Source organism: Pongo abelii, chromosome 5, assembly GCF_028885655.2.
Source record: "Pongo abelii isolate AG06213 chromosome 5, NHGRI_mPonAbe1-v2.0_pri, whole genome shotgun sequence".
NCBI classification, from domain to species: domain Eukaryota; kingdom Metazoa; phylum Chordata; class Mammalia; order Primates; family Hominidae; genus Pongo; species Pongo abelii.
Genome location: NC_071990.2, coordinates 26,459,078 through 26,474,516, shown reverse-complemented (window position 1 = coordinate 26,474,516; position 15,439 = coordinate 26,459,078). Strand labels below are relative to the sequence as shown.

The window sequence follows — 15,439 nt, the reverse complement described above, 5'->3', positions numbered from 1 at the left end:
GAATAAGCAAGGAAACAGATTCTTCCTTAGAGATTCCAGAAAGGAATCCAGCCTGCAGACACCTTGATTATAGCCTGATGAGATCCCTGTGGGACTTCTCACCTACAGAACAGTGAGATAATAAATTTGTGTTGCTTTAAATCTGTGAATTTCTGGTAATTCAGATGGCAGCAATAGAAGAGGCATCCAATAAGGGTTTTGTGAAAATGCTGCAGTGAGGTAAACTGAAACTGTGGGGAGTACAGTGGGTGTGCAGACTACTCTACTGTGCTGAGTAGACACCACAGTCTAGAAAAAGCCAAGTTGAAGAGTAAGCATTATTAACACATTTATTGAACAACTAGAACTTGACAAGCACTTGCCCAGTAGAGGGGATACAGTGGTGAGTAATAATAGTGATAATAATGAGGAGCAGTTTTCCCTAGCAGGCATCAGTTGAAAGGAATATGGGTTTAACATCCACCAATGACCAGGAGTGGACAGATCCTTTTCCAGGAGACTGAGTCCATAGCGGGATTAAAAACATCCCTGTAATTCTTCTAGCTTCCTTCATCCAAATTACCTATATCACAGAGAATCTTTAGGGTATTTGCTCTGCCTGGAACTCTTGACTGTAGGAAGCCTTGCTCTGGCTGCATGATCACTTATCACATTTGTTGGGTGGGCACACATCTGTGCCCCATTATTAACTGAGTGTGGCCTCTAGTCTCTTTCAAAGTCACATGCCCTGTGGGAACTGCGACGTTATTCTCTCAACCAAGACACTCTGCAGAGCCAATCCAAGGAGTGCTGGGTCTAAGGCTCTGATAATCAGAGCCTTAGAAGGAGTCAATAGGGGTCTTAACTCTACAACCGCCCACAATGATCTCGATCCTGGAGCTGTCCTGGGAAGGGAACCTCAGGGCTACATGTGGGTTCTTCCCATGCGGGAAAAATCAGGCTGGAAAAGAATGGGCAATTGGCCAGGGACTGAAGCTGAACATCTTCCAACTGCACAAATTACTGTATGAGTTATGTAAGTTACTTCATGTTGCCCTGCCTCAGCTTCCATACTTGCCAAATGAGACTACCTGACAGGGTGTTGTGAGGATTAAAGGAGTGACACCCACCAAAGCTCATAACACAGCACTCAGAACATTTTAAATTCTCCATTAATGTTAGTTATTGTTGTTCAGATCCCAACTCTGTTGTTCACTATTGATGTTTGCTTTGTAAAGTCAATACACTTTTCTACATCCCAGTTTCCTTATCTGTATAAAGGGCACAATAAGGTGGCACCAAACTCAAACAACTGTCCTATGGAATAATCCAATGAATATCAGTAAAGTGCTTCAGTGTGTGCCTGTAGCTTTATGGTTCTGATTGGTTGTTGTGGAGGGTGAGACCCTTAGCTCCAGGCTGGGCAGGGAGAAGCAGAGATGTTACTTCAGCCTGAGGCTCCCCACTTTCATTAGCTAAGGCCGGGGTCACTGGTGTCTCCAGGGAATGATCAGGCACTAGGTCGGGATCTGGGGAACTCTCTACTTTTGGTATTGGGCAAATGGTCAGGGCAATGGGCTCCAAGTTCAAAATTCTGAATACAGGATACAGAGACTCAGAGAAAGAGGCATGCAGAAATGTATAGATATGAGATCCATCCGTGGCATTGTAGAACGAGATGTCTCCAGTCTCACAGTCCAGGAAGATCCCCACTTTCCTAGAGGGCTCAGGAAGTTTCAGGTTGGTTCTGGACTCAGTGAGAGCCTGATACTTATTCACATCAGTCAGCCCCATAGTCCAGTATCCATTCTCCGGTGTCATTTTGACCCAAATTTTTTCCTCTCCACGTTCTTAGTACACACCCCAATATGCCACTCTTTTCTGTCCCCGACTTCCACCTCCCAGTAGTGTCTCCCTGACATGAAGCTTTCACAGCCAAGCAAACAGTAATGCCATTCAAATCTCTCAGGGTTGTCTGGTAGATCATAGGGCTCCTCAGCACGCTGCACACTCCTCTGGTCCTCAGAAACAAGGAGGATGGCATTTGCCATGTCTGGATCCAGAATCATATCTGCTGCAGAGAGTTTGAGGAGGTGTCCATGGGGTCAGCCATTTTTCCTGGATTTCAGAGCCTCAGCATGCAAGGCTTGGGCCATGCTGAGGAGGTCCTTCCGGAACCCGGCGTCCCTAGCCTGCCCTGAATGTGATTCTCTCATCAATGTCACTGGTGAAAGCCCCAGGGGTCTTGTGACCAGAGGTGAAATGAAAGTAAGGTCAGTATCTGCCTAACCTAATCCCTGATGGGGCCCCAAGAAGCAACAAGGATCCTCTTTCTACATTTTTGTTGTTTCCCTCCCCACATTGATTCTGCCCACTGATGCTTTATACTCAGAGGTTAATTTTCTTTTTCTTTTATTTTTTTTTCTTGAGACGGAGTCTTGCTCTGTCTCCCAGGCTGGAGTGCAGTGGCGTGATCTCGGCTCACTGCAAGCTCCCCCTCCCGGGTTCACGCCATTCTCCTGCTTCAGCCTCCCGAGTAGCTGGGACTACAGGCGCCCGCCACCATGCCCTGCTAATTTTTTGTTTTTTATTTTATTTTTTTGTATTTTTAGTAGAGACAGGGTTTCACCATGTTAGCCAGGATGGTCTCGATCTCTTGACCTCGTGATCTGCCCTCCTCGGCCTACCAAAGTGCTGGGATTACAGGCATGAGCAGCTGCGCCCGGCCCTCAGAGGTTAATTTTCAATCTTCACTCGACCACTCGTGAGCTAAATGAGTTCCCCTTTTCTGCAGTCTATTTTTCCATACATGCAATTTATTTAACAAGGTGGAGCCTCATCTGAAGCATGTTCTCACCTGAAAAATGGGGATAAACATATGAATCTCTAGCGCTGTAGAAGGCAATCATGTTATTTACTCAGCCCACAGCAGGCCATGAAGGAAGCTCCTCATCTTCCTGATAGCTGCAAGGCCATCTCTGTGCTGGGCTCTACATGGTGCCTTATATGCACCAGATTCACTCTCCACCCTTCAGCTTTCTCCACCCTCTTCTGGGCCCCAGGAATCTGTCCTCTATGGACAGTGCCACTGGGCTCCCTTGTCCTCTGGTTTGCTGTTGGGTTTGGCCAATGGGAGGCCCTGACAGAAGATTAGAAGGAGAAAGAAAAGAGAGACACACCGTTTATTTTCCTGCTTCCTCCTTGCCAGCAGCAGCTGGTGCTGCTCTAACAAGGCCTGACGACTCTTCTCAGGAAGCCCCCTCTTTGAGCTACCTCTTTCTCTGGGTTCAGTAACTGCTTCCCCTTTCTAGCCCTCCCAGGATAGGGGTGGAGATGGCTCCCCACTGTTGGGAACCATGGGGGCACTGCACTTTTCCTTGTTGCTTTCCCTTAACCCTCCTTTCTGGAAACCTTGTTCAACTACCCAGTTTGAACTCACCATCTATTTCTTGCTAGGTTTCTGCCAAGCATGTTCATTATTCCTTCAGTCTTCACCTCAACCCCCATGAAAAACAGATTGCAATCATCACCTAAAAATGTGGAGGCCAAAGCTTGGAAGCATTAAATCCTTTGAGGAGATACAGGCAGTAGGTGGCATGAGAAGCCTGGGAAGGACAAAGTTCTTTGGGCAGGCATCGCCTCCTCTCCTTGGCATTTCCATCCTCACTCTCCCTGCAGTATTACTCAGTGTGTGTCTCCTTCCCCTCACCTCTACCCTTTATGCGTCTTCCTACCCTTTATGCGTCTTCCTACCCAGGAAGGAAGTCAAGGGAACTTTTCTGCTCCAAATCACAAGAGCTGGAGAAGAAAAAAGGAAAAAGGAATATAGTCCCTCAGGTTGCTGGTCCAGGGAACATGCAGTGATTTACTCACCAGGCTTGAAGAGGGCCATTTTTCCATTCTGAAAGGAAGGAGACACAGATAAGGAAAAGGTCAGTATTTTTGTACTTTTCCCACTCCATTCTCCTCTCACTACATGTTTTCTCTACTTTTCTTCAGAGTCTCTTCCAGGGTCCAGCTTCCCTCCTCTGCAGCTCTGATGGATCAGAGGTGGCACCTTCTCAAAAATGTCAGGCTTGGCTCCCTGTGTCATGGGGGGGTGCAGAATGCATGGCCAGGCTTTGCAAGGGAGTGTGCAGGATCAGGAGTTTCTCAGAGGCTCCAGAAAAGCAGAGGTGAACCCCCATCACACAGAAATTGAGTCTTTAGATTAGCTCTAATTAATCCAGCTGAGAACATCCATGGGTCACAGCAGAGAAAAGGTTGAAATATTCAGGGCACATGACCCAGCAAACTTACAGAGCATCAGGCTGACTTATCGGTATCGGATGAAGACTCCTCTCCACCTACAATGAAAGAAAGGTAGAGGTGTCACCAGAACTCTGCCTTTTCTGTGTTGGCCCCTTCCCCTTCTTTTTGCATCCATCTAGTCTTTTTTTTTTTTTTTTTTTTACCATCCCAGCCTTCCCCACGGTCTCCATCTGCAGGTACAATTCTTTCTTCACCTCTTCTTCTTAATATCAAGTCTGGGAACATCGGTTGAATGCTAGTGGCAGGGCAGGCACTGTGAGAGTTCCTTCCCAATGGGGTCCAGCTCATCTGTTTTGAATCTGTACCTGGGCATAGGTGTCACCATGTCTATATGTGTACGCCTAGGAGTACAAGATTCATCCTTGTCAATCTGTACCATTTCGTACCTTGCTCTAAAAAGAATTTGGGAAATTTAATGAGCAATTTCAGGGACTAGTTTTTGAAAGCAGTTATGATCAATCTGTACCAACTGAGCCACTGTAGCTACTCCTCTTTATTAGACACACTTTTCTCCCTCCCTCTCACTTTTCTGATTTTCTTATTTCTTAAATCTTTCATTCTTGTTTTCCTTTCAACAGCCTCTAGATTATGGGAAACAACAAGTAAGTTTCCTGCCATAGAAAATGCACCTTATCCTTCTCTCCCCTCTTCCTTTTGAAGTGTACCCCTGGATATTCCTCAGTGCTTTTTAGAGCTTAAGGGTCTGTAGCCCCTAGTACAAAGAGATTGAAGACCTCTTTTTTTTTTTTTTTTCCTCGAGAGAAAAAGCAGTGGGTGGTTTCTCCAAAGAGCCACACTTATTTTCTTTTTCTGAGTAAAGGGATCCAAGACCACTTTTCAACTCTGGGCTATGACTTATGGGCTGGAAAATAACGAAGCAGAGAGAGAGTAATAGATTTGAATTCAGAGAAAATGTCAAAGCCACTCACGAGTCAAGTACTGGATTTTTTTCTTCTCTGCAATGGAATGAACAGGGAAGAGTCATCAAGGTGCTCAAAGTGAGGATAGGAAGACATGTCTGGGTCTCTGGGGGAATGGTAACTTACTGAGTTCCTCCTGGAGGCTCTCTGGAAAATAACCAAAAAAAAAAAAAAAAGATGAACTGTTATGGGTGAGGTGGGTGTTTCGGGAAATAAACCTTAAACATGATGCAGTGCCAGGGTGGGGGAGAGAGGTGAGGTTTTCAGGCTGGGGCATGCAAGCCAGGAACTTAGATTCTCTGCTCGCGTTGGATACCTCTTAGGCTTATTTCCTGCTTTGTTGCAGCATATCCCATTTCTTTCATCTCTTGCTCGCTTTCTATCTCACTGGACAGAGCAGTTATTTCCTTCTGTTGTCTCCACAAGAAGTAACTGGCTCTGGCGAGAAGCAGCAGCAAGATAGGCAGGGTCCCTGCCAGGGCTGCGATCCAGGGCTGGGCGCTCCTGAAGAAGGGGTCTGCGAAGGGGAGAGCTGTGGGTCATGGGCACTGGTGTACTCAGCCTCCCCAGCCTGCAGTGCCCCAAGCTTTAGCTGCTCAGCCCAGGTCGGGGGTGGGGAATCTATCTCATGAGGTTAAATAAGGATTCTCTCCCTAAAGTCTCAGAGGACTATAGATAAGACTTGGGTAAACCCTCACTACAAGCTACTACTATTACTTGTCTTGAGATGTCTGCCTCTCACATGGAAAGTAACTTGAGCAAAGTCATATATATTTTTTTCTAAATATTTTTTCAATAGGTAACACATTTACATCGTTCAAAACTACATACACATAAAGTCACGCAACTCTCTCATCCACCCAGTCCTCCCTCCCTCCATGTATTAACTTCTCCTTAGTCCACTTAATATGATGCTTAGGAACATAACCTGTGGAGTCAGAGGGCATGGATTTCAGTGCTGGCTCCCCCATGTGACTAGCAGTGTGATGTTGGACTACTTACATAACCTCTCTGTTTGTAGTGGCCTAATCTACTAATGTAAAATGAGGGTAATGATAATACCTATTTCCTGAGGTTAGAAGAATTGAATTAATACTTACAAAGTGCCTGATGTACACTGAGTGTTACAAAATTGCTTGTTGAAGTTTAAAAATGTAAACTAAATAACCCAATCGAGAACTAAAAAAAAGTAAATTAAAATACATTCTTATTTTTCCTCTTGTTTAAACTAAAAATAGCATTCTATAGACGTCCCTCTGCATCTTGCTTTTTCTGTGTAAAGTGTATCTTGGAGATCTTTCCATATTAGTATAGAGAGAATTGCTTCTTTTTCCTTTTACAAACTGGGCAGTATTCCCTTGTATGGAAGTTCCCTGGCAGTGAACATCTGCACAGTTTCTAACCTTGTACAATAGTAATCAGTGCTATAAGAAACCTTTTACAGGCCAGTTGCAGTGGCTCATGCCTGTAATCCCAGCACTTTAGGAGGCTGAGGCGGGTGGATCACTTGAGGTCAGGAGTTCGAGACCAGCCTGGCCAACATGGTAAAACCTCATCTCTACTAAAAATACAAAAATTAGCTGGGTGTGGTGGCACATGCTTGTAATCTCAGCTACTTGGCAGGTTGAGGCAGGAGGATCACTTGAACCTGGGAGGCAGAGGCTGCAGTGACCTGAGATTGCACCACTGCACTCAAGCCTGGGCAACAGAGTGAGACTGTCTAAAAAAACACAATGAAAAACAGAAACCTTTTACATGGATCATTTCATACAAATGCAAACCTATCAGATAAATTCCTAGAAGTGGAAGTTTGGATCGATAAATGTGTAGTTTGGATAGATATTGCTATAGAGCCGCCAATAGAGGTTGACCTAATGCACACCAAAAATACAGCAAGTTACATGAGCAAATGACTGAGAGTCACTGCCTTCATACATTCCTATGAGAATCATGTATTATAAGCCAAAGCAGTTTTGATTTTTGCAAAATCATAAGGGAAAAATTATTTCATATGTTTACCCAGTGAGTGAGAATGAGCACCCTTTTGTGAGTTATTTCCTTTTCTGTGAATTGATAATTCATGGGCTTTGTTAACATTTTTTTTACTAGGTTTTACTTTATTTTATTTTATTTATTTTTTGAGACAGAGTCTCGCTCTATAATCCAGGCTGGAGTGCAGTGGTCTCCTCTCACTCACTGCAACATCTGCCTCCTGAGTTCAAGTGATTCTTGTGCCTCAGCCTCCTGAGTAGCTGGGATTAGAGGTGCACACCACCACACCTGGCTAATTTTTTGAATTTTTAGAAGAGATGGAGTTTCACCATGGCCAGGCAGGTTTCAAACTCCTGGCCTCAATGATCTGCCTCCCTCGTCATCCCAAAGTGCTGGGATTACAGGCGTGAGCCACCATGCCTGGCCAAAACTTTTTACTAGTTTTTTAGAATCTCCTTCTGATTCAAGGAGATCAGCTCTTTCTCTATGATATGAGTTTGTAAATATATATATATATATATATTACCATTTTGTCATTTGATGTTATATAAGGAGCTTATCTTAATGTTTTTCCCCCAATTCCCATTGCGTGTCATACTTTCTGGCAGATAGGAAATGTTCAGAAAATATTTGTGTTATGAACACCTTTATGGAGGAAAGAAGCTCCCCTGGCACAAAGAGGAGCCTCCAGGTCTGTGCTTTGGGCCTTATATTCAGTGCAGAGACCCAGGTCGACCACAGATATTAACACATCCCCCTTCATTCAACTGCCACAGCTCAGCTCCGAAAACCTGAGGCCAAGCAGGTACTGACCTGCGATGGAAATGCTGGCTGTCTTTTCCAGGCTGAGGAGGGAATTTCTGATGATGCAGGATACACCCTCCCCGGAGCTGCCTCTCATGATCACAGATGCTGCTACTGCATATAGGCCCACTCCATCTGCAACCACAGGTGCTTCCACAGCTGGGATGTTCTCTCCCTTGGCGTCGCTCCACTGTATTTGCGGTTGGGGGTACCAGCCGGTGGACCTGCACTCCAGATGGATCCCTCCATCCTCATAACCCTTCACTTCAACGTGAAGATTAGAACCCAGTGCTGTGGAAGGATAATTTGGCCTAAATTCTGGATAGCTCCTGTATTAGGGAGGGTCTCAATGGGAATCAATGTCAGACTCAGATTTGATAATTCAAGAGAGATTTCATTCAGGAGCTGTTTACAAAAGTGTGGTCATGAGGAGGGGAAAACTAAATTTGCTAGTGCAGTATCCCAGGGTCAGAAACAGTGGGGCTATTCCAACCCACCCCAATTACCAGAGGGAGGAGGAGAGGAAGCTGTTTTGAATACATAAAAGAAGAGATTCATGCATTGAGGACTTCCTTTAGAGGTGCTGTTACCTTCAGCAAGGCAATGCAGCCAGCCTGAGGTTAACTTGCAGTAAGGAAGCCAGGGAATAAGCACCAAGACTTCCTCTTCTCTTCCTCCTACGATTGTCTGCTATAGATCCCCTTAAACCAAACCCAACCAGAAGGCACAGGGCAAGGGATTGCACTGAGAAAGAGAAAAGCTGTCCCAACATATGGAAACTGACACCGGGTCTCCGTGTCATCCTGTTGAACATAAGCAATTTCACAGAACACAGACAATGGCACTTTGTGACTATGATGGATCATGGGAAAAACAATACCACCCCACATCACGTGTGAGCATAGAGAAAAACATGAACATTGTCCAAACCACAGCAGTGACCAAACATCCCCCATCAGCAATGAGGCATTGCTGCCCCTTCATCAATTACAGCTTTAGTCTCACCCTGGTCTCCTTCTTCCTACATAAGATTGATTAAGGCTCCCACTCACAGATTTAACCTGCCCACACCTTCCTGATGGAATCTCATCCAGAGCAGAGGGCTAAGTCTATAAACTCCCCCTGCCCTAATCCCCTAATACAAGCCCAAATTGTATATCTTGGGCTTATCTAGGAGGTGGGTATCTAACACCTCCTTACTGAGACCCCGCCACAGCTCCCCATGATGTGTGTTCTTCCTCACTGCAACAAGTAAGAAATACAGCTAGTTCTACTACCGGAGTATTCCTGGGGATGGCTAGTTGGAAAACACTGGCTGCAGATACAGTCACTATTCCACCTCCCAGGGCCCATGGTAGTGTGCACTTGGAGACACAACAGAAGCCGTCTGTTACACAACCAAACCAAAATGACTGTGTACCAGTCGCTGAAGAGATGGTTTCTTATGCTTCCTATCCCTTGTCCTTCACTTCCCTTATATCTCTGGTGGCCAGAGGAAAGGAGTTCTTTACTTGAGCATGTAGGCTACAGCAGGAATTCTTCCTAAACGAAAACCTGTGTCTTTCTCAAGGGCCTCAGAGAAGCTAAATTGGGAGGCAGTACAGGCAATTGCTAGTGAGCAGCCAGGAGTGTCTGCAGTGCTTTTGCAAGAGGGACTCTGCATCTGCTCTAGATCCTACAGAGAAATGTTCTCAGAACAAAACCTGGAGGCTCACCTGCAACCTTCAGCTCCACCAGGGCTTTTTCATAGAAGTCACCATCTTGGAAATAACACAAGTACTTTCCACCGTCAGAGGCTGTGACGTTGTGTATTCGGAGAGCAGCCTTCCCTGCAGTGATGCCATCCCGTAGAATTGAAGTTCTCCCTCGATATGGTGCACTCTGCCTGTCTTCCACTTCCTTTCCATCTGCATACACGTTCACCACCTGCCTTAGGCTGGAACTCACCCACCTCAGCTCCATGGTCTCTGCACTCATGGTCGGGAACAGGTGACAGGGCAGATCAGCGTCTTCAGCCACCATGGTCAGGATGGGCCCAGAGGGTCCAAGCACAGAAAACTGAGCTGTCAGCACAAGGGGGAAGCTCCATCAGAGGGTTTTGGAGTTGGGGTCACGAGAGGAAGGGTGCTTCTCAGACAGGGAAGGCGAGATACAGAGAACCTAGAGAGGAACACAATCCTAACAGAAGGACCATTTGTCTCTTTGTGACAGGTGATCCTTCAGGTTGGGATGGACTTCCAGGTATGGGAATGAGTTAAAGGTTCTAAGAGGGCATTTAGGTAATTGTCTGCTTAATTAGGTAATTGAGATAATTGTCTGCTTCAGAAACATAAATGTGGAATCGTGGAATCATTCCCTACCTGAGCAAGGAGTGAGCAGCTGGACCAAGAAGACGGAGACATGAAAGTTGAGCAGAAGGAAGGCCAGGGAACTTGCCATTTTCATCTCTCCTGCATATCAAGAGATACCAGAAGGTGTGGGACAGACACTATGGGATGGAAGAAGCTTTAGGATTCTGCATGGAAATGTCCACTTCCCCAGGGCTAACTCAAGTATGGTGACCAAAGAAGATCTTACCTCTGCCAAAAATGTCTGTCCTTGAGTGTCTTTACCTTTGAGTTCCAGTACGAAAAACCATCTGTAAAAATAGTATCTGTTATCTGATCAGGAAATCTCGGACTCTACTGCATTCAAATATTAAAGTATTTAGAATCCTATCACTTCCCCACACTTCCCTTGCCAGGTCCAAGCTTCCATTATCCCCCTCTGATTCATGAAGGACCCTCTTCACTGGATTCCCTGGTTCCACCCTTGTTCAGCTCTGTGGGTGTCCAACACTGTGGACTCCTCAAACGTCAAACTCTTGGCCATTACCACGGTCAACTTACGGCCTGGTGGCTCCTGGTGGGATCCAGGCAGACTGCCTGGCGAAGGCTCTGAAGTCAGTCAGGGGCTGAACCCACCACGTTTAATCACAAATATATTGATTAGAAAAGCTTTGAATAAGACCAGGCCTTGCTCATCTTTTCTTTCTTCCCTTCATAAAGTTATTCAACAAATATTTACTGAGCACCCACAATGGGCTGGATCCACTATGGTAGAGTTAGGGACACAAAGAGGGTAGACAATAGGTAAAGGCTCTACAAGTCACAAGCTTGATGATCTCGGTCATGGGACAAAACCATTTAAACTTTAGTTACTCAAAAATATCAAGTATGAGACTTAGAATGTGCACAATTGGCCCAGCAATTCCACTTCCTGATGCTCACTTCAAGAAAGTACTTGCATGGGTGCGGAGAGAAGCCTCTGTGAGAATGACACTGCCACACTATTTTTAAAGTATAAAAGTGGTAACCAACTGAACCAGCCACCCACAAGAGACTGATGAGAGGAATGATGGCTCATCCCTATGAGGAAATTCAATGCAGCAGTTAAAAAGAGTGATTTAATGTCACTAGCCTGGATAATGGAGATATACTAAGTGATCAAAAAGCACCTTGCAGAACTATACTAATGATTCAATTGAAAAACAAAAGCAAAGCTATACATTTCTGCATAACTATATATGTAAATGCCTGAAAAAGTCTAAAATGATGGATGCTAAACTGAAGATTGGAGGTTAAGTGAGTGAAAGGACACTTTGGCCTTCTGCTTCCTTTACTTTTAAAATTATTGGAATGCTTTAAATTTAAAATTTTCATGTATTAGTTAATAACTAATAATTATTATGAGGAATAATAGTGACTGGAACACATTAGCTGCTCAGTAAATACTAACTCCTCAACAGTTTCTCCCAAAACAAAGGAGCATGAGGCCTGCAGTCATAATACCAGCTGCTGTGGGTCTGGGAATGGCCTCTGAGAACAAGGTCTGCAGATGGAGGTGGGGAGAGATGTAGAGGAAACAAGGGAACAGAGGTCTGTGCAGCTGGTCATGCTCCACCCCTGCCTGGATCTTGCACCCACCATCAGACTAAACATTATAAACATTATATTTCACCACATCTTCTGCTCCTTGAAACTGCTCTTTATGCTCCTAAAGAAAAGGAGGTATTATTATTAGTCCCTAAGCTAAAAATTTCTCTGCTGTCCTCAGAGGGAGAACTTTTATTTTTTAGGTTATTTATTATTCATTCTTTCTACTATAGACAATTTTGCCAAACAAAAAAATATAAAGGAATCAAACCTTAAATATTCTGTAGTTATAATCATATACTTTGCTAATGGAAGTGGAAATGTTTCTGGAAGCATTTGGCCATGTACACATGGCAAGTGCCTTTAAAATGTTGTATTATTTGCCCCCAAAATTCCAACTATAAAAGTTAGTGTTGAAGAAAAAAATTTAGAGATCGATGCAAATATTTATGGTTAAGGCTGTTCAATCTAGGAAAATCTACAGTAACAAAATGTAGAAACTGAAAGATCCAAAATAAAGAAAGAGTTTTAAAAATAATTCTGGTTTTTTATTGTTTGTTTGTTCTTTTTCTTCTTTAGGAATGGCTTTCTGAGTCAGAGTAGGCTCACAGAGACTCCCAATAATTATATATTCGTACAATGTAGTAGCTTGTAGCCATGGGAAAGCATGCTTTGGGTTTTGGGGAAATGATGAATGGAAAGAAAACCAAGTACTATCCCTAAAAGATACCAAAAATGATTTAATAGAAGGATCCAGTGTTATTAAAATTATAAAGAATTTCACTTAATTAAAATTATGATTCCTAATGGTTACATGGAACATGTTTTATGACTGAACCATGCGTTGTTTGTCTATTCCCCACCTGTTGAATATGTATGTTGGTTCAGATTTTACTATATTATAAATACTTCTGTAATAAACACATTCACATGTAAATCTATGAGGCACATCTCTTTTTTTTTCCTTCTTCAGAATCTCTTAGAATAGATGCCTTGAGTTGGCCAGAACAGATTTTAAGGGTTTTTTGTTTGTTTGTTTGCCCTTTTCTGACCACAATACGTTAAGAACATTCAGTTGGAATATTTCTTCATTCATGTTGTCTCCCTTTCCTTCCACTAAATCCCAACCTCTGCAGTTTCTTATACTTTGCAGTACTTCTCCCGTCTTTCCACGTGCCCATATGTGCATGTGCGGGTGTGCGCATGTACACACACACACACACACACACACACACACACAGGCACCGCACCCGTTTCTCTGGGCGAGTACTCTCCCTGCATGCCCACTCACCACTGTCAGCGATTCAGCCCCACTCCTCCCAGGCATTGTAGCCCAGGCTGTAATCAATTTCCTGCACTTACCCCTTGGTATTCCCATCGGAGAATCAGAGCCCACAGAATAAAGATGGTCAATCAATAATTCTCCATTCTTTCTATTATGGCTTAGCCTCTCATCTGGAAGAAAGGAAAAAGAGAAGGCAAATATTGTCTTCTCACCATGAGAAACAGTAAGAGTCGCTCTTTGGAAGAATTAGTTTTTTGATTGGCTCAGAGGTGATGTTTCTCATCAGTTGCTGGGCAGAAACCATTGAGGAAGATTGAAATGAAAACTGAAAGTACATTGAATTGTACACGTTGAGCAAAAACTCCAGCCCTACCTCCCTTAGTGTTTGTGTTTCTGTGTTTATCTATTTGAATCATTCTTGTGCGTGGATGTATATAAGTATTTCTTTATATTCACCTGTCTCGTGTCTTTTATATCATAATAGAAATATTAGCAGAATGGAGTAGGAAAATAAAAAAATTTAATGTGCAAAGAGAGGAAGATGTGCACTAATTAAGATGCTTCTGTGGCAGTTTGCTTGCATGTAGATAGGTATGTAGAAAAGGAGGATCTTTTTTACAGAGCCAAATAAAGGTATGAATGGAAAGAAAATGAGACAAACTGCACCTCTTTAAGAACTTCTGGCATTTAGGCTTAGGATATGTTATCAAATAATATAATTTTTCTGGTTTCCAGAGGCAGTGCTGCTTGACATTGTTTTATCTCTCCCAGGAAATTCTTAGTGCAGATCTTTCTGAGCATCTTCATTCACCCTCAGCTCCCAGTTTGTGCTATATTGTATTTTCTTGGGTATTTGTTTCTCACGCTGCCAGTGGAGTACATATTCTCTGAAGCTAGACACTCCACAGGCTGTGGTCTCTGTAAGGCTCATTTCCTGTACATCATCTCTGTAAGGAGTTTATGGGACTATGTTGTTCTCCCTGTGGCTTAGGACCTCAAAACACACTTTTCTGGGCTGCAAGCCAGAAAGCTCCTAGAGCTAATATGTGACTGGAGCTGATGGGATTTGATTATATTGCAACAGTTTGAATTTAGGCTGTGTGGTATCTGCTTGAGATGGCTGGTTGCTTCTGCAGCATGCATGTGCCCTTCTTCTTAGTGATAAGGCCTAATTTTCTTGGGTACTGCATCCTGCTCTTCCCCCTTGTAGATAGGGCAGGCCAAGGGACTAAGTTGGAGCCGGTGGTTTGTAGGTGAAAGTTGTGGGCTTGTACTTCTCCCAGAAATCCTTCAAAGGGAGGCCAAAATAGCTGGGAGTGCAAGGGTACACTCTCCCTACTCCCTTCTTCCTCTTGCCTAGAACATGGACTTTGGACCTGGAGGTGCAGTAGCCCACCCTGGGACCATGAGGCAGCCTTGAGGTTGGAAGCCACACACAGCAGAGAATGAAGTCAGAAGCAGGCTGGGGCGTGAATGACATATCTGAGGTGCCAGATCAGCCCTGGACTGTCACCATCTAAATTTATTTAAAAAATTTTTTTCTTTTAAAATATTTTATTATATATTAATACTCAGGGTGAATTTCCAAATAAGTTTATTTTTCATGAAAGGAAAACAAACCCTTGTTTTGTTTAAGCCAGTGGTACTTCTGGTCTCTGTTATCAACAGAAAAACACAATTTTTCCCTCCCCCTTCCCCCTCCCCAACAGTTTATTATAAAACTTCTAAAACATATAGCAAAGGTGAAAGAATTTTCAGTAAATTTCAATATATCTACCATGTAGACTGTATAATTAATATTTTACTTTCTTACTTTATTATAAATCCATCCCTATTCATCCATCAATCTTTATTTGTTTATTTGTTCATTTGTTTATTTTCAAATGCAGAGTCTATCAGAAGCTGTGCTGCTTGAAGTCGTATTAGTAAGAATGAACATCCCACTTTTGCCTGGAGGATCCAAGTCACTTTGACACAAAGAAGCAGCCAATGTGCTAAGCTTCAGATTAGGAGTTTCTGAGCCCAACTCTTCATATCTCTGAACTTTGTAGTTTCCAAACTATGAGACCCTTAAGTCCATTTCTCACTCAATGTCTTAGTTTCTTCAGCTATGGGTAGGGATACGACCTGCTTCTCAAGTTGTTTGGGGAGAACCTGCGCATATTAACTATGAATGTCATTATTTTCCACTATGAAAGGTTTGGTATCAGCTGGTGCCTGTTGTGGAGTTGGAG

The 15,439-nt window shown here is 43.6% G+C and overlaps 1 protein-coding gene across 1 annotated transcript; it reads right to left on the bottom strand.

Annotated features, from left to right (window-relative positions):
* Window positions 1–303: 303 nt before the first annotated feature.
* LOC100454054 (butyrophilin subfamily 3 member A3) lies at window positions 304–11,579 on the bottom strand. The gene is given in 14 exon segments (XM_024248096.3): window positions 304–1,811; window positions 1,814–2,275; window positions 2,278–2,384; window positions 2,726–2,810; window positions 2,813–2,836; window positions 3,853–3,880; window positions 4,279–4,325; window positions 5,220–5,246; window positions 5,337–5,357; window positions 5,527–5,727; window positions 8,016–8,297; window positions 9,722–10,069; window positions 10,367–10,456; window positions 10,584–11,579. Coding segments are annotated over 13 exon segments (2,178 nt in total). The 5' UTR covers window positions 10,452–10,456; window positions 10,584–11,579; the 3' UTR covers window positions 304–1,350.
* Between the last annotated feature and the right edge of the window lie 3,860 nt (window positions 11,580–15,439).